The 18,122-nt window shown below is 46.4% G+C and overlaps 2 protein-coding genes across 2 annotated transcripts; both read left to right on the plus strand.

The window, feature by feature from the left end:
- The first annotated feature begins 468 nt into the window (after positions 1 to 468).
- LOC120950568 (acyl-CoA Delta-9 desaturase-like) lies at positions 469 to 11,315 on the plus strand. The gene is made up of 8 exons (XM_040368704.2): positions 469 to 541; positions 1,131 to 1,534; positions 3,035 to 3,459; positions 3,549 to 3,814; positions 3,948 to 4,018; positions 9,520 to 9,705; positions 9,791 to 9,986; positions 10,053 to 11,315. Exons 3-8 carry the CDS (start codon positions 3,042 to 3,044, stop codon positions 10,554 to 10,556), a joined length of 1,641 nt encoding a protein of 546 aa, XP_040224638.2. The 5' UTR covers positions 469 to 541; positions 1,131 to 1,534; positions 3,035 to 3,041; the 3' UTR covers positions 10,557 to 11,315.
- A 4,642-nt stretch (positions 11,316 to 15,957) lies between these two features.
- Positions 15,958 to 18,119, plus strand: LOC120954010 (trans-Golgi network integral membrane protein 2-like). The gene has a single exon (XM_040374513.2). The coding sequence runs from the start codon at positions 16,231 to 16,233 to the stop codon at positions 17,710 to 17,712; it is 1,482 nt and encodes a 493-aa protein (XP_040230447.2). The 5' UTR covers positions 15,958 to 16,230; the 3' UTR covers positions 17,713 to 18,119.
- The last annotated feature ends 3 nt before the right edge of the window (positions 18,120 to 18,122 follow it).

Genomic DNA, 18,122 nt, shown 5'->3' on the forward strand with positions numbered 1-18,122 from the left:
CTAATTTTCGTCGCATCCTTGGGACGTCATTCGATAGGCGCACCACCTCGTTATCCTTCCGCCCTCAGTTTCCTTCCGGTGCGTGTAGTAGCGTTACGTGCCGATGCGACACACACACGGCAGTTGTCACCGCAGTGTCCGTTTCGCTCTCGCAAGCAAAAAGCGACGTGAGCAGTGACATGATCAAAAACCGCCTTCAAGCGGCTGGTCGAGCCTCACACCGTACCCACTAAGGGGTGGCAGCGTGTATCCATTCTTTCACCATTGTTGTGGTGGCTCCCGTGCAAGCGCGCTCTACTCTTCATCTTACTGTCTCAACCTCACCCTTTCCGCGTGACCGAGACTTGCACGGGAGGGAGAAACAGCAAGGCAAAGACCCAGGGAGCGGGACAGAGAAGCCTTTTGTCTGTTGCGATCGCACTCATCTTGCGTCCGGGCGTGATCTACTCGGAGGGGTAGGAGTGAGTATATAAACTACCCGTCAACCCTGACGTTGGGTTCATTCGCTGAACTTAGCTTTTCCTCTCCTAACGTTTGCATGGTAGTGTCTTCGGTTCTTTTTGTTAGCTAAAATTTAAAAGTGTTTACATGCTGGCACGCTTTGTCAGTTTGCTTCATTTCGAATGTTTTAGTTTTTTTTTGTTGTTTTTTTGTTGATTGCTGAATTTCTAGAGACCCGAACAGTTTAGCAGCAAAACGCAACGCCTCCACCGAAACACCCCGCTCGCGTCAGCATCCCGCACAGTGCCTGTTTGAATTTTGTGGGGTTTTGGAAACGGGCCGAATCGGGACGGTTCGTTGGCACGGCGGTGATCGGTGATCAAACGTGTAGGGGTGTTGGTCGGTTAGGTGGTTTGGTAGGAGTTGGCCCTATCTTTCCTATCCAATTTCGTCGGCAGCATTAGCCGGCAGTCCATGGCCTATATAGGATCAATCCGAGAGCAGCCAGTTTTTCGGCAATCGAAATTCACAATTGCGTAACGTCCATAGCTAACGATCGCAACCGGTCGCGTGTTAGAGCATGGTGGAAGTTTGCCTACCGCTTGTGTGTTAGTGTGTGTGTGTGTGTGTGTGTGTTTGTGTGCCTAGGTGAGAGGATTCAAACTATACGATTTTCAATCCTTTTGCAGACGCCTGTCAGCGGTCAGTGAGTGTGGAGCACGGGCTGTTGCAGCAGGTGCCTAGTGATATTGTGGAAAACGGCCCGACCAGGGGGGGAAAGGAAACGTAACTAACCTATGGGAAGTTTTCTGTGGTGCTAACCGTTGTACGAAAATCAGCGAAGAATAACAAACAAAAAATGAAAACATTCCACATATGTGATCACAGTGAACGAAAGTGATTAAAAATCATCGACTTTCGACGTTGATCGAAGTAAAAAAAGAAAGAGCGACGAGGAGCAACAGTCAAGTGTGTAACGAGATTACAAAACTCGATCAGAATAGAAAAGTGAGGGTGATAGCAACACTACTTCTCTCCAAAGCCAAAGTGAAATCGTTTGCTGCGTGAAGTGATATTCCATCTTTATTAACAGGTGAGTTAGTCGGATTTTCGGAACTTATTATTTTTAAAACAAAGACAAAGATGCACCATGCGCTATTGCGCCATCGGATAGTGACTCGTTCACTCGCGGTGATTTACTCGCCACCTTTGCCGTGCATAATAGAATGTGCTGTAAATATGTATATCTACAGCTAATCGTGTAATTACCGTATTCAACCTGTCGGCCACACCGTTGGCCCTGAAGCGCACCGCCATTCTACGCCTGCCCGTCCCTTCGCTTCGCGTTCTCCACGTAGTCTATAATTTATCCACATTTTTCTTGGGACGCACCGTAATCCATACTGGGCCAATGCCTTGGTCAACACACCGTTTGACTTTGAGCTCGACCATGCTTCGGATACACTCGAGCAGGATGTACGATTGGGTAGGTGAAATGTCAAACCAGTTTGCTTTCCCGATGCAGCCAGTAGCAGCATCCACACCTGCCCTGGGCGTGAATTATTACCCACCGTGCCGAGCGAGAGCCGTTTGTCTAGCTGCGAGCTGCGTTCCTGCTTGACGACACCTATTGTACGGCGCCACGTGACGGTGAAGGCGGAAATCATGGAGAATCCTTTGATTGATTCCCCCAAAACCGTGACAAAATTACCAGCTATCACTCAGCAGCCCATTTGAGGGTCACAAACCTTACGGCCAGGTGTACCAGCGGTTTGCGGCTGTGTGCCATTAGCCCTGACGGCTTCAAAGTGGACATAAATCATCAAACCACTCCTGTCACACCAAAACCACAGTGCAACCCGCTCTCCCCGTTCTCGGGATTGCTTGAATGAGCAAATTTGCCTTTTGCGCCTCCTCTCACCCCCATTACCAATCGGCGGATGTGTGTGTACACTTGTGGGCCATTATTATTTCACCGTCATCTTTTCTTCGCACAAAAGAATGTGCGAACCGGTACGGCACTTCGACACACTTGTGTGTGCAGTTTCAATGATGAACTATCTGCATCGATCTTTCGACGGGGGAAATGGTGACACGAGGGAATCATAAAAGACGCCATCCAGTTGGTGGCGACAAAACGGCGCACAGACGATCGCACATTTACACGCCCCGTCAAGGGCTTAAGGGCATTGGAGCTCAAGGCAAGATGGCTGTGCGGTGGGCAAGTGTGCCATTGCGCAAGACCGCAGGGGGGCTCGGAGGTTGGAAATCTTTGCGCATCGAAAGCCACTCATTCATTGGGCTTGTGCTGGCAAATCGGTACATTTCGCGCTATTATTGCATTACAACCCCATCATCGTAAACACGCGGCTCAATGCACATGCAAAATCAATGGACGTCATGTCATGTGCGGATCATGCACGGTTAGAATTAGCAATCAATTGTCACATCATGAGGCACACTGCAGCTAAAAATTAAACGCGAGTTAAATGCTAGTAAATCGCTTTGATGCACGAAATATATCATTTATCTGTAACCATAAACTAATTAAGTTAAAAATTAATATTTTTTTTAAATTGCATTCGATCTACAGCCTTACAATGGGAGCCGACTCGCAGACGAAAACGATTTTGTGCGCAAAAACGCCCGAACTGATCGAGACGGCAATCGCCGACCGAAAGCCAGAACAATCACAGACTGATCCGCACCATCGTGCACCGACGGCCGAAAGCCTTGCCGCGGAGCTGTCCCAATCAGACTCAACCCTTTCCGGGGTCCAGTTTGAGAAGGCGCTGCAAACCTGCAGCAACGTGGTGCACGAAGCCGAGGTAGACCGGAAGCTGAAGGAGATCGGAGCCGCCACGCCCATCCTGCCGTCGGAGATCGGGACGGATTTTAACTTCAAGCGGGAAATCGTTTGGAAAAATGTGGTCGGCTTTCTGCTGCTTCACATCTGCGGCTGGGTTGGATTACATCTGGCTTTCTGGCGATACTGTGACTATCGTACGACACTATACAGTACGTACCCGGCGAGACTATTGTGGGTGTATATTTCGGTGCGCATTAATATCACAACAACTGCTTCTTGCGTTTTACTCCACCTACAGCACTTTGGCTGATGTACGCCTCTGGACAGGGTGTCACGATGGGTGCACATCGACTCTGGTCTCACCGGGCGTTCAAGGCGAAGCTCTGGCTGAGGATCATCCTGCTGTGGATGCATACACTGGCCGGACAGAACTGCCTGTACGTGTGGGTTCGTGACCACCGACAGCACCACAAGTTCTCGGACACGGACGCCGATCCGCACAACGCAAACCGTGGATTCTTTTTCTCGCACATTGGATGGCTTCTCTCTAAGAAACACCCGAAGGTAAGCTATGCGTAAAACAGTGCTGAGAGGAGGCGGAGATCGAGATTGTTGAAAAGCTCCATGGAAGCTGCTGGTTGGACGTATGTGGATTTTAACTAATCAGAACAAACATCATTTCTAATACTTGCCACAGGTGATTGAGTACGGCAAGAAGATCGACATGTCCGATTTAGAAGCCGATCCGCTGATCATGTTCCAAAAGGAGTAAGTAACCGCTTGTATCCTCTCGTAGTTCCAAACTACTACATATTTACAGGTCCCCAGCACGTGACAGCGCTTGCCAGCGTTCACGGTCATCGCTCATAATGAGATGCACCTAACCTTCACACAGGTGTCCATCGATCAATTACTGTTGTGAGGCTGGAGTGCCCGCCTCTCTAATGAAGTTTCGGTGCGCAATTGAAGCCATCATCGTAACGAAAGTGCCGGCCAGCATCAACATCGTGGTGAAAGAGCCGACCTCCAGTGCGGGCGCTCAGTGCGCCGTGCGTGTGCCACCGCCTTGAGCGACTGACATGGCTGGCTATTTCATTATTCGACGGCCGTTGTTAATGACCGTGTCCAGCGTGCAGCCATTTTCGGCACGGGTTGTCCAAGCCCCGGTGAGATCGTTGACATTTGCGCAGCGATGGAGATGTGTACCACCACCCTCTTTGAATTCTGCTGGCGACCTTGCTGTCTTGTTTTTTTTCTACTCCAGTAACCGAAATGTGTGCATTCAAACACTTTATCTCACAGTTGCCAGCCTGAAGTGCATTTTGCCATGACGCTTTGCTAGTAGTGGGGGTAGCAGTTGATGAACAACTCACCCGAGTATAATCGATAGCGGTCGCCGATAGCTCCGTATCATCCACGCATGCGGGCTAGTCAAATGTTGCACCATATTTATTGCAAAGCTTTCTTCTTCCCTTGCCAGCGAGCTTGCTTAATATTGCTTTCATTAATGTTTTTGGGGGCCCAAATCTTACGAGACAACGAACCGTTACGAACGCACCCGTCAACACAGCCAGCGCTCGTAGTCGGAGTTCGTCGATTGCCTAATCTTTGCGTCGGTCGATGCCGGACCCTTACTAAAGTTATGCAGCGACCGCCATCCGCTCTATCGCCGCATGACGCTCGCAAGCTCGAAGAGAAACAACAGCAAAACTCACCGAAAAAGCGAATAAAAACCGTCTAATAGTGAAGAAATGAAAAAAGCGAGACGATAGGAAAGTAGGATCGAGCCGTGCAACATAAAATCTGCAGCTCGTTTGAATTTGCCAACGATTTTTGGCTATCGGTTACAAGGCTTCGGAAAGACATAAGCCATAGGATGTCGTTCGTCGTTCGGGCGGGCTTACAGCATCTAACGCGCTTGTGCAATAACATCGGACTAATAAAAAAAGGTTAGCGAACAGGAGCTTACCTTGGAAAATATTTAAATTGTTTTGTTGAAAAATGTACAACACATTTTTTAAACCACGTCACACCCGATGAGTCAAGATGGGACAGTGTTAGTTTCAGGTTTGGGATAGTCTTTGCGCCATATGATCATTCGCATAAATTCACTTTGCACAACATTTCTAGCCAACATTTTAGCATACCCGTTGGACATCGATCGGTTGGTCATTGGTTCGATTTGATACAACACGATTGCGCCATCCGGCAGTTTGAATGTAGACTACACTCAGAAAGGTTTTGTGATCGTGTCTATTGTCTCGTGTTTGGAGAGGATGGAAAAATGGTCAAATTTTGTGGCAAGAGAAAGACACACACAAACAAAGATTTGACCTTGCGACATTTAGCGCGTGCTGTCGTCCAGGGTTGAATATATGAATTCGTGAAGTAGAATAAATTTGAACGTTAGCTTGTTTTTGGCAGACCGTTAGTCGGTTGGTTGATTCGTGCAATTCATGATGAATCCTTCGCCCGTCATTCGCTTCATTGTGCAACGCATTGTTTCAGATGATGCACGGAAAACACGGAACAACTACATCCGCCACAAGCGCGTTGCGATATAGTGGAGAAGGTATAGAGTGAGTTGCAGAATTAGTGGGGGGGGGGGGTTGAGGGGATGAAGGATTTCTTTATTTCCTGTTTTCATTCGAAAACAAGACACAAAAGTTGCGATTAATATAACTAATTTAGATCGACGCGATTACCCGATGCCGCCGGTTCTGACGTCGATGGTTTGTGGTGGAAAATCCTATCTCATTCTTAAATCTGGTGCGCTATGCCACGAAATGAAGTGTAGTGTAGAAAAAGGCTTGATGAAGCGTAACCATTGCGCGCCGATCATTTCCAGCATTCGGACAAACGCTGATTTTCAACAAACTTTAGCTGCTGTTCAACCAGGTTGAGCTGCTGTTGCGTTGTACGCATTGACGTACTGTGGCGAAAGGTGATTCTTTTCGGCAACGGCAACCAAAGTCAACCACCTGCAACACGTGGTTAAGCTGCGAGAAGGTTACCGCCCAAAAGCGAACAACATCGCTGGTGTGCCTTCGAGCCAGACAGCTGTAAGTAGTAATGATATCAAGCGTGTTAGCATGTCATCTTGATTGATGATCGATTGGTTAGTGTATAAACATTTTCAATTTTAAAACACCATTACTGATCTTCTTCTTTCTGGCACAAGACACCCAAGATCACCAGCTAAATGATTTTTTTTCCAATTCAGCTTCTGTTCGATCGTTCGAGCGATTGTTTTCCGCGTCTAGACTGGAAAAAGGAGTTTCCGTATGTCTTTGTATGTCCGTAGGCGAGATTAATGTGATCTCTTGGCTTTGGCTCTAAATGTAGATCTCACCCGAAATGCTGCGATCGTTGTAAGCGACCTTTGGATTTGATATTGATTTATTTATAAGAGGCGTCCCCGAGGTCAACCTTGTTGGCAACGGTGATTGGCATCAACTGGTCGTTTGGAGTTCTTGTAGTGGATTTTTGAGCTTCGGAGCTATAGCTTAGAAGAGCGCCCTTCTGTAGTTGCCTCACAATGCATGCTGCAGTACATGCTTTAGACGCTCCTCACAAACGAGCGACAGGATCGACCGAGCAACGAAATATTTGTATGAAGAACCTTGGGCGACTTTTCGTCTATTGTAACATAGATTGACTCCCGTTCGGTGTCTTGCCAGGTGGAAACAAGGCCATGGCATGATTGATGGCGGTTTAATATCGATTTTGCGATCGTGTTTTTTTACTGTGTCACGCAGGTCGGTCTGATCGTTTTCCGGAGATTGTAGTGTATCCGCAGATACGCACGCATGCCATGTGCATTATATTTCAGCTAGATCGATTCACAATTCAAGCACTTTTGTGTATGGTAAATTGATAATAGGACATAGGGCCACCAATAACTGCGCTCTCTCTCTATCTCTCTGTTTTTCTTGCTTTTATCACGTGTGACTCGGTCCTTGACGCATAAGGTTTATTTTTCTGAATGAATGAATGAAAAAATATGTGTCGGGCGCAGTGGGAGGGACACACCACGTTACGCAATCGCGTATTGGGGTGTTCAAGTGGACCTGGGGCAACACTACACATGCACACAACAGATCTCACTTTTGTTCGGCTTGCATAAATTATTCCGGTTGTGAGATGAATAAGGCCGTTAGAGACGGCTTGGTTGAGGATTGAGGGTGTTGATTTAAATTCATCCATTTGGGTTTTGTTTTAGTGTGCGTCCGGTTTAGAATTTTTGGCTGATATTTAGACTCAGCTGATGATCAGCCGGTTTTTGTTATCAACAGGACAGAAAAATAACCAAGCGATGCTTATACTCTATTGTATGTGGGTCAAGGATAGTAGAGTTTGGATCTAACTTAACACAAATATTTTTGATCATGCAAAACCGGATCATGCAAATATTTGTTTAAACGAAAACCGGATAGATCGAAGTTCTTTGTGTGATACCGAGTGAAACAGAAGACACTTCTGTACTAGACGCACACCATAGTGATGTTGAATGTTTAATGAATTGAATGTTTTATTTTGATGTTTTTTTTTTATAAGCGCGTAACGGTTGTCAGTACAAACTTTTGGTTACGTCTGACATCAAGACACGACTGTGTTGTCAAAAAAACGTGAAGGAAACGATCGTATATTATTTAGCGATCAGTAAATTACCAAACCTTTCTAATCGATGACAAAGACAGATCGTTTTGTGGATCAGTTAAAATCGGTTAGGAGCTTAATTTGGGAACGTGTGCAAAAAAACGAATAAAAAAAAACAATATTCCAAATCAACAAAAACCAAACCTTCAAATACTCTATGCCAGCCATTGCGATAGTTTGCAGTTCTTCAACGTTGAAAGGCGACGGAGTCAATTATGGGTAACCGTGGCGCACCCCAGCGCAATTTTCTGTTGCCGATCTGCTAATGTACGGTCAACCGATCAAAGAAAAGCGCACTTGCATCCGATCCTTGGCGATCGCTGAAGGCTACAAACAACACTCAATACAGAAGGTCAAATCTTTCATGCTTAGATACAACTCTTCTCGTTGGCCCACTGCTACACGGTCGAAGATGAAGTGATCGTTCCCCGCGCACCAAGAGTGGGTATTACCGTCCGCACGACTCATTTGGTGCCCCCGGGGCAGTGCGCGTAATTGAACTTCAATTCATGGTCAACGCCGTCGATCCGTGTGCATTCGTACTCAGATCAATACGCATCAGCATGTTGTAGAGCGGCTCATCATTGTGAGTATTTGCTTTTTGCCTCTGGCTTCCAAGCTTAATTGTGGCGTGTGAGGATGAGTTTGTGAGGCGGCTAGTAAGAAGCAGCGGAGCACACAAAGTGCCCTCTAAAGAGTTTTCTTTCATCTTGCAACTATCCACGTTATCCTTGACTGATCAAATCAATTTGACAGGGGAAGGATCCGAACAGAATCCAATATGCGTATAGTATGTATGCTTCATAGATGTTGCGCAATGGAACGGTCGGTAGCTAAACGCGACACGTGTTTCAGTGCGTGAAAGCACACCATCGGCAACGTGTTCATGATGGGTCTCCCGTGTCCTGTTCCACTGACCTGTCCGCAAACCACGTGTGAAGAAACGTTTAATGAATCGGTTAGCGGATTGTCATTAGTGTACAACCAATAATGCAGCGGTCAGCGCCCAGCGAGCTAGTTCTCGTTGGCAACTTTCTTATTGTAATCAAGCTACGGACCACATCAGTCCGTTGGCAATAATTATATCCACCGGTAAACCACGCTCCAGGGAGGAAGTCATCGATTCAAGGCCGCGAAACAATCGTTCTACGAACTGGTGGCACGACACATACAGGGCATGCATTAGGCGCGATAGGACTGGTTTACCTGGTTCCGTGGCCTCCGTGGGGAGCTAACAAGAAATGGTCCTAGATTAGTCGGAGGCAGTAATCATAGCTTTGAAGCGCCCCTTTTTTCCTGGTGCGGCATTGCAATGATGCTGTACAGATTGATCGACACGATTAGACATCGGTAAAAAAAACCGATGTATTGCTTTACTCTTGATATGCAACAGCAGCAGATCAGTGAAGATATAAAAACATCTCTAACGTTTTAGTTCCATGTACATCGGACAACTTCTTTAGATAAGCTCATTTTTTATGTTATTTAAGTAATAAACAATCCTTAGTAATGTTGTTTGTGTGCATTGTGGGAGTACGGTAACAGGATAGCAAGCTTTGTATACGACGAAACACTATCACTAACTAACTTTATTCATTTTCTACTTGCAGCCATTACAAACTTCTGTACACAATTTTTGCACTCTTCGGCCCCACGGCCATTCCGGTTTACTTCTGGGGAGAAAACCCGTGGTACGCACTATTCGTGGCGTTCTTCTTCCGCACTGTACTTAGCCTAAACGCGACATGGTCCGTGAACAGTGCAGCACACATGTTTGGAACTCGTCCTTACGACAAGTGAGTACTTTCAACGAGTCCGGTTCGGGTCTGGTTGTTTCTATGGCTGACTGATTTTGTTATTCTTGCTATTGCCCACGTGCAGGACCATGTGGCCGGTGGAGAACATGTTTGTATCATTCGTCGCTGTTGGTGAGGGCTGGCACAACTACCACCATGCCTTCCCGTGGGATTATCGTGCATCAGAGTACGGAACGCCGCTCAATCTTACCGGTACGCTTATTGATCTGTTGGCAAAGTTTGGCGCAGTGTACGATCGTAAAACGGCTACACCGAACATGGTGAGTAACAATGGGTGGTGCAAACATAACAGAGTTGTGTATAACTTATATATAACGGAATTTCAGGTTAAAAACCGTGTGATGCGTACTGGAGACAAGTCCCACCATACCTACGGTACCGATGAAGGCCGTAGTGCGTTTACGACGCTGTGGAACATCTGGAAGCATCCGTCCAATCCGACCTACAACTCGATCTACACGCCCAAACCGAAGATACTGCAATCGGATGGATACGCGCTCATTCCGGACGAACTGAAGCAGTCCGAACGGGACGAGGATATATTGTCGAAGGAGAACGAGGAACTGATGCGGCGCCAGAAAGAGGAAGAAAACCGCACCACGGAAGCTAACCAAATTTACAACAAGCTGTCAAAATACATCAAGGAGCAACAGCAATCGGTTCCGGAATCGGTCGATGAGCTATTACTACAGCAGTCCAACAACAATGTCGATAAAACGGGGCACCCAATGCAGGGCAAGGCGGCACTCAACGTGGTCGACTGTAATGATAATGCGCTCGTGAAGCGGAAAGTGACCGTTGATGCTGCATCGTCCACTACAAGCCACTAGCAGAAAACGACAACCGGAGGACAATTACCGTTAGTCATGATTTCGTTCGCTTTAGTCGCCCAAAACGAGCATGCATCGGTTCGATCTCTACACGCATTGAAGCACTCGCCATCCATTGCTGATCGTGCCCGGGGAGCCGATGCTGCTCGTTCGGCAACAAATATTTTTAAACACCACAAACGCACACGTGGAGTCTGTAAGGCAGGCAATTCTTTAAGAGATGCTCAATGGATACCAAATGTACAGTGGACGCTCTCGGACCATTGCTACCTTTGCCTACCTCAATGTCAAAGGGCAACCAATTGCCGATACTTGTACTGGCTCTGCTATTTACATATATACACAGGAAACAAAAGTTGAAAAGTTGTGAAGTTTTGTACTGGCTCATCAAACATTGAAATCGTACGCGATAGTTATCGATAGTAATCACCATACTTTATCCTGAAAGTGTTTATGTTTTAGTATGAAGAGTTTAAGTCTCCCTCACGAATCATAGCAGTAGCCGATATCAACGCTGTGCATCCCTTTCTAAGATACCTTACAATGATAACGTTGTTTTATGATATTGCGTTTCACTATCTTTACCGTAAGCTAAGTAACACCGACTAAGAGAAGAACATATGTGCGGAATTTAAGTCGCAAAGTTCTTAACCTGTACAGGGAGACATCTCTTGTACAGATGTTTGAGGGGATTCTACTCTTTCTTTTTGGGGTGGGGTATACAAAGAAACTGAAAATAAAAAATAAATATAAAAAAAATAAGACATGTTTTTTAACTGCTTAAATCTCAGTACTTACAAGAGCCCCACTCAAAAAACTAGGAACTAGTGGCGTCTCAACGCCACAAATCCACTAAACGATCCCTCAACGGGGTTTGAACGACTCAAGCTCTCGGCTTAAAGGCTTAAAGGATTCACTTAAAGTTCTAAAAGACTTCGTTTAGCAGACGATAAACGACTGGCGCATTTTAAAAATAGCAAACAATCTGATGGCACTGTCTGGTGATAGGTGAGATAACCAGCCGATGCAGATTTCCACGCTTTGATAGTTTTTCACATTACTGTTGTATGTGGTTTCATGTCAAAGGAACGATCAGGCGGCAAACTGATGGTGGCAACATCAGCAACTCTACTAGTTCGGGTTGGCTCGTCCGTTTCTATGCGTACAACATGGGCAACTCATCGGAGCCTGGCGAGCTTGATACGCTGCACGACCGTAAGGTCACCATATATCTCATATAGACCGTCGTTATAGCGGCTCCTCCATTTTCCTTTCACAAATACGGGGCCAAGAACCCTTCTGAGCATCTTCCTCTCGATTCCAAGCCCATAATATGCACGATATACAACGTACAATGCGTCTCCGAATATCGCTGCTGATGTCGTTGCCGAAAGCAACGACTGTCCCAAGATTGCAGAATTAGTTAATTGTCTCGATATTGTCGCCGTCAACTAATACACTATTTTCCAGTTGATTTGAGTCTTCGACAAAGAGGTACTTCGTTTTCGTTGCATTGAATCTCAATCCAATTCTTGCTGTATCGCGTTTGAGTCAGGTGTCCGATGATGTCGATGTCATCCGCGAAACCAAGAAATTGGAGAGAGTGGTAGAGGATCGTGTCACGGATGTCGTTGTCTAACCCCTGATTTCCCCACATTTTTTCAATACGTGTTACAGACTAAACAGCTGGAGAATTGAATATCCTTCCTTTTGGTGTACGATAAGCCATAAAGATCTAAAGCGACGAGGTAATTTTAAAGAGAAGACAGGAGAATCCGTCACCTTGCCTCAGTCCCCTGTGAGATTCGAACAGTTTCGACAACAAGTTAGATGTTTTCACCTTGCACTGCACCCCGTGCATCGTGGCCTCTAATAGCTGGATCAACTTCCCAGAAATGGTACCGCTGCATTATGGTCCATAGCTCATTCCGGTCTATGGTGTCGTAGACCGCTTTGAAGTCCATGAATAGGTGGCGCGTTGGGATCTGGCGCTCTCTGGCAATTTTGGAGGATCTGCCGTAGTATGAAAATTTGGATGGTGGTGGATTTGCCTCCAACAAACCTAGCTTGGTAGTTGCGCTAGGATCTGGTACAGGATCTTGAAGGTGGCATTGAGGACTCAGATGGCATGAAAATTCGAGCATTTCAGCCTCTCGCCCTTTTTGTAGACTGGGTTGAATGACACCCAGCTTCCACTCCTTCAGTATTTCTTCTTGCTTCCAGATTTTCACGATCATCACTTTTGAGCAGCGGTCGTACTCCCGCTCCTTTTCATTGCATGCAGTTTTTACGAAGGTGGCCTGCAATGCTTTTCCCCTAACCTCCAGTCTCGTTGTAGGGCCTACGCTCACTGGCTTTTTAGAGTCCTGCAGCGAGTCAAAACGGAAGAAGCCAGCGCAGCCCTTCGGGAAGACATACGCTGGGGGGAAGCCGCTCCTGGCATGAAGAACAGACGCTCCCAGGTAGAGTCATGAAGATCAATCATTTATTACCCTCTCAATTTAGCCATGCAACCCATCCGCCCAAGGGGTTGGGTATCCCCGTATACCCAAGCTTGGATAATTGAGAGACATGTTACCGTTCTGTACGACGGGGACGTATTGAGTAGGAGTAGGAGGTATGTCAACCTTCTAGAGGCTTCAAATCCACCCCCGTATCAGCGAGGTATTGCTACAACACTGCCAACAGAACAGAACCTATCTAAATATGTATTTTTATCCACCCGTCAAATTTGCGGATGTCCGTAGAGATAGGTATATAAGAGACGCCCGTAAACCTAGTGCTAAGAACTGAATAATGCATACCATCTTTTCCATGCGCTACAGATTAAGCTTAAACGAATGGAAAATCAAATACCCATAGAGAAAAAAAAAACGAAAGCTCCATAGCTTTATTGGTTTGCTCAATAGATGGCGTATTCATTATATTGCTGTCCTTTTCTTGCAATGTGTTTTGACAAGTTTCATCTAATCATGACCTATATAGCCTTCTAAAGCCGAAAATACACGGACCGGAATTTCGCAGCCGCGGAATTCCGCATGCTGTCAAACCATTGTCCATGTCCATGTCAAACCATGTCATTTGCCGTCTGCTAAACGAAGTCTTTCTATATTCCGTTTAGGTTGAGAGCTTGAGTCGGTTAGAACCCGTTTAGTGGTCGTTTAGTGGATTTGTGGCACTTGGGTTTTCCTTTTTAAATAACGAATTGTCTAATGTAGGTTGCTAGGAGAACTTCATACAATCCGGCAAACTTAAATTCATCAAGAAGAGCTGAACATGACTTGGATCATCGGGAAACTGAGGAATCAAAAATTACCACGCCATCTTGAGATAATCTCAATGCAAGCTGTGATTGGTTGAAATCTCCCATGAGAATAAGTGATTCATCGGCATATTTTTCTCTCACACATCGAAGAGTGGAACAAATGTTATTCACGGTGTTTGTATCGTTGGAGAGATCCGGAGGAAAGTAAACACCACCGAAAACAAGTGAATGTGTAGGAGTATTCACTCGAATCCACACACTCTCGGTATTATTATAAAGAAGAGTATGGTAATGCCACGGTAGTTCTCGCAATCCAACCTGTCCCCTTTTTTGAAGAGTGGTACAACGACACCGGTCATCCATTCCTGGGGCAGTTCTTCCATCTCCCATACTTGGCCTATCACCATATGAAGCACTCGAGCTTAGCTCTCCCCCCGTGCTGGAAGAGCTCGCCAGAGAGGTGATCATCACCCGCAGCTCGGTTACTTTTAAGCTTCCGTATCACTTGCACGACTTCTTAAAGAGATGGAACCGGGTAATCATCATCGTGCACAGGTGCCGCAAGTGGTACTTCTGCATTCATTCTCCTATTCATGATGTCCCCATTTAGGTGCTCCTCGAAGTGCAGCATCCACCTTTCAACCACCTCGCCAGAGCTGGCGAGCAATCTACCATCCCAATCCCGGCATATCTCTATGGCAGGATCACTAGACCTACGTTCCTGGTTAACAAGCTCATAGAGCTTTCGGGTGTCACCAGACCGGTGGAGCTGCTCAAGGTCGTCAGAAGTACAATGCTCCTGAGATCTGTTTTTCCTACTGAAGACCGAAACAAGCCTATTCCTGGCAACCCTATACTGCTCCACATTGGCTCTCGATACAGCATGGAGCATTCTACCCCAGGCAAATTTCTTCTGGTCTGCGAACAGCTGACACTCCGCATCAAATCAGTCTGATGTTCGTGACCTCATTCTAGTGCCCAGACTGCTGGAGGCTGAGCTTTCCAGAGGCAAGGCGAATTTTAGGCCATACCTCCTCCATTGGTGCAGTAGAGGTTTCATCCTCTGATGGAAGTGCCACCTCTAGAGTCTGACCGTAGCGCACATACACTTCATCGTCCTTTAGCAAGTCAATGATGAAGCGGTGCGTTCTAGCGAACTGGGGTATGTAGATCATCGCTAGTTTTGATCGCATGCAGACACCGAGTAGATAGTGGTCAGAACTCACATATCTCATAATAATACCTCAAAAGGATAGAACATTTATAAAACTCACTTCTTGTCGTATGCGGCGATTCTCTGATCGTTATCTTATCCAGTTCCTGGCATATGACGATGATACAGACTAGTGATGAAGTTTTTGTCGGAATCGATTCCGGCTAGCTCCGCAGTTTTATGGAAGCGATTCCGGGTTGTAGGTCTGGAATCAGTTTCTGAAATCGATTCCGGAATCAGTACCGGAATCGGTATCGACTACGGAATCGGAATCGGTTCCGAAATCGACTCCGGAATCGAAATCGGCGCTCGAGTTGCGGTTTAAGTTTGCGGAATTGGCTCCTAAATTAGAATCGGCTTTCAAACGGTTCAAGTTTCGGCATCGCCATAAAAATAGGCGTTTGGGTCCAATCATACTACGTATTGATAACCGCACAAAATCAAGATTTACTTGTAAAAGATCCATCCTCATGGAGATTCCTGGACTGATTTCGCTTCTAAAACTGTTTTTTTTTTTTCAATTCAAGAACTAATTCACATCCCGGGGCATATTCTAATTCTGCAGTCAACTATGATTCCGTTATGGGGGTAAATTGCGATTCCCAGGTCAATTCCGATTCCGCATCCGATTCTGATCGCGGAATCGATTCCGGAGCCGTCTCGGGAACTCTAAAGTCGGCTCCGGAGTCAACTCAGGAATCGAATCTGGAATCGGCTCCGGAATTGATTCCGAACACGGAATCGGAATCGGGTAGGTCAGATTCCGAGCTCCCACCACTAATCCATACATGATGCCGCGATACCAACCCTGCTTTTTTACGTAGTGTAACTACGGGCTATGCAACGTAAACAAACAGAAACGCGAAGCTGTCATCTGTTCGCTTGACATTTGCTGTCAAAACTTCCATGTCGGGTTGCTCGAACTTTTTTTTACATCAAAGAAAAACAGAAAAGCTCCGGTTTGTTAGTCTGTTGTTAAGCCTTCGCAAAAGCAATAGGAACTAATACACGACCGCAAATGAGTGTGCATCCCATCGTCAAGTGCTAGCTAACACTAGCGACCGACGAAGTCAAGTGTGTAGGATCAATAATCTCCGTCCATTTCGCTATTATTGTGTCGTGCTCGTTTGTGACGTTCATTCGCTGAACGAAATACATCACCACCACCTCTATTATAAGTGTTTAAATCCTACAAAATGCCAACCGAAGCAATATTACTAGCCCTAGTCGGGTTAATATCAATCGTTGGAACATCGCCACTGGTTGGAAACCCAACGATAAGGGCAGCAGCCCAGACAGCCTATGCTGCAGCGCCGCAAGCAGGTTCATTAAACGTGAGTCAAACCATGGGGCAGGATTCTCTACTTCAACATTTGCAAGCCTACTGCAGCAAATCTATCAACGATGCCGGCTGCTTGGCGTACAAAGACATGATGGGAGTTGCGAACAAGTACAAAGTACCCAACATTGAGCAAAGCATCGCCGAGGAGTTGGCAAGAAAGCTGTCGCCATCTGAAGCGGATGAATTTTGTAGCCAGTTGTCGAAAACGCTCAAAAATTTGCCTCCAAGTCTGTCGACCAAGGCGTTGGAACCATTCGGAAGCATTCCCACCTGTGTAAGGTCTTGCTATACCAAGGACTACGAGCTGGAAGAAGTTTGTCGAGCACTCTTTGTAGGATATAAGTTGATACCGCAATCGATCGGCAAAGAGGAAACCGAACGGGAGCATCATCAGTTAATGCCAATTCCAGATGACAGTAAAGCAGATTCATTAAAACATCACCCCGATTTTGAGAAAATAGTTCCGGCTGTAGCAAAAGTAAACAGTCTACCGGCCGTCGAGGCGAAAGACAAGGCCGCAATCACTCCCGGCACTGACATCGACAAGTCTGTTAGAAAGGATGCTTCCGAGGAGCACCCCAAATCCGCCGTCATACAAAACCAGCCACCCGCTGACATTACCAAGCCAAACAAGCAGGCAGAACAAGGAAAAGACAGCGATACGGCCGATGCTGGTGCTGCATTAAATACGGCAGAAAAAGCACATAAAGAATCAGTGCCGAGCCCAGTGCAGTTGCCCCACCAGAAACCAGTTCTACCGGAGAAGAGCGACGGCGATCTAGAACAACAGCAAGGTGGATTGGACGGTGCTGTCGCAGGTGATGTGGCTCCATTCGATGACGAACCCAAACAGGCGGCCGAACAGGATGCCAAAGGTGGCACTCCGCCGGTGTATGAAACTTCGGACGAATCTGAGGGCATCGCTTCTGCTGAAGACGTCAACGAAAACGGAGACGACTTGGAGCTTAACGGGTTTCAACCCGTGGGTAAGCCGGATTTGCAAGAGAAAGCAAAACCAGACGAACTGACGGACAGTTCAAAGGCGAGTGACATCGTGCCGGGTGCGGATCCATTTTACGAGCAGAAGGATTCGAACTTTTTCTCCTACTTCCTGTTTGCCATGTTCAGCTGCGCCATGCTCTACGTCGCATATCACAACAAATCGAAGCTGCTGGCCCTGGTCGTCGAAGGACGACGGACGAGTAGCGGGCGGGGTGGGTTCAGCAAGGGGCGCAAACATACGGCCGCCTATCGCAAACTGGACTCCAACCTGGAGGAAGCAATTACATCGGGCAACGGTTCTGGTGCACATTCGTCTTCACAGATCATCTACTAAAAGACACTATAGAGCATTGCCTGCGTGTGTATCTAAAGCGCTCATTCGTTCCCTTCGTCCCCCTTCCCAGGTTGAGTGGGATGGGTTCTGTGTAAATATCTTCCATTCATCGTTCCTTACGTTTCATTCAGTAGGCGCCTTACTGAAGCGATCCCCCGAAGCCTTACTAGCCCGCCTACTCTGTCTGCACGCGGTTGCAACCCGTAGCGAAAGCGATTTTCTTGCGAAAGAAAATTGTCCCGTTTTTCGCCTTACATTATTATTATTATTATTATGGCTGATTTCAATGTTTACTCTCCGTTCGGCATTCTATGGTAGTAGAATTCTCTTAAAGCAAACGATTTTTTTTACTCTGATAGAAATTAAAATGCTGTAAAAATTGAAATAAAAAAGATATAAAATTGAAATTG

This window comes from Anopheles coluzzii, chromosome 2 (genome assembly GCF_943734685.1).
Source record: "Anopheles coluzzii chromosome 2, AcolN3, whole genome shotgun sequence".
Lineage (NCBI taxonomy): Eukaryota > Metazoa > Arthropoda > Insecta > Diptera > Culicidae > Anopheles > Anopheles coluzzii.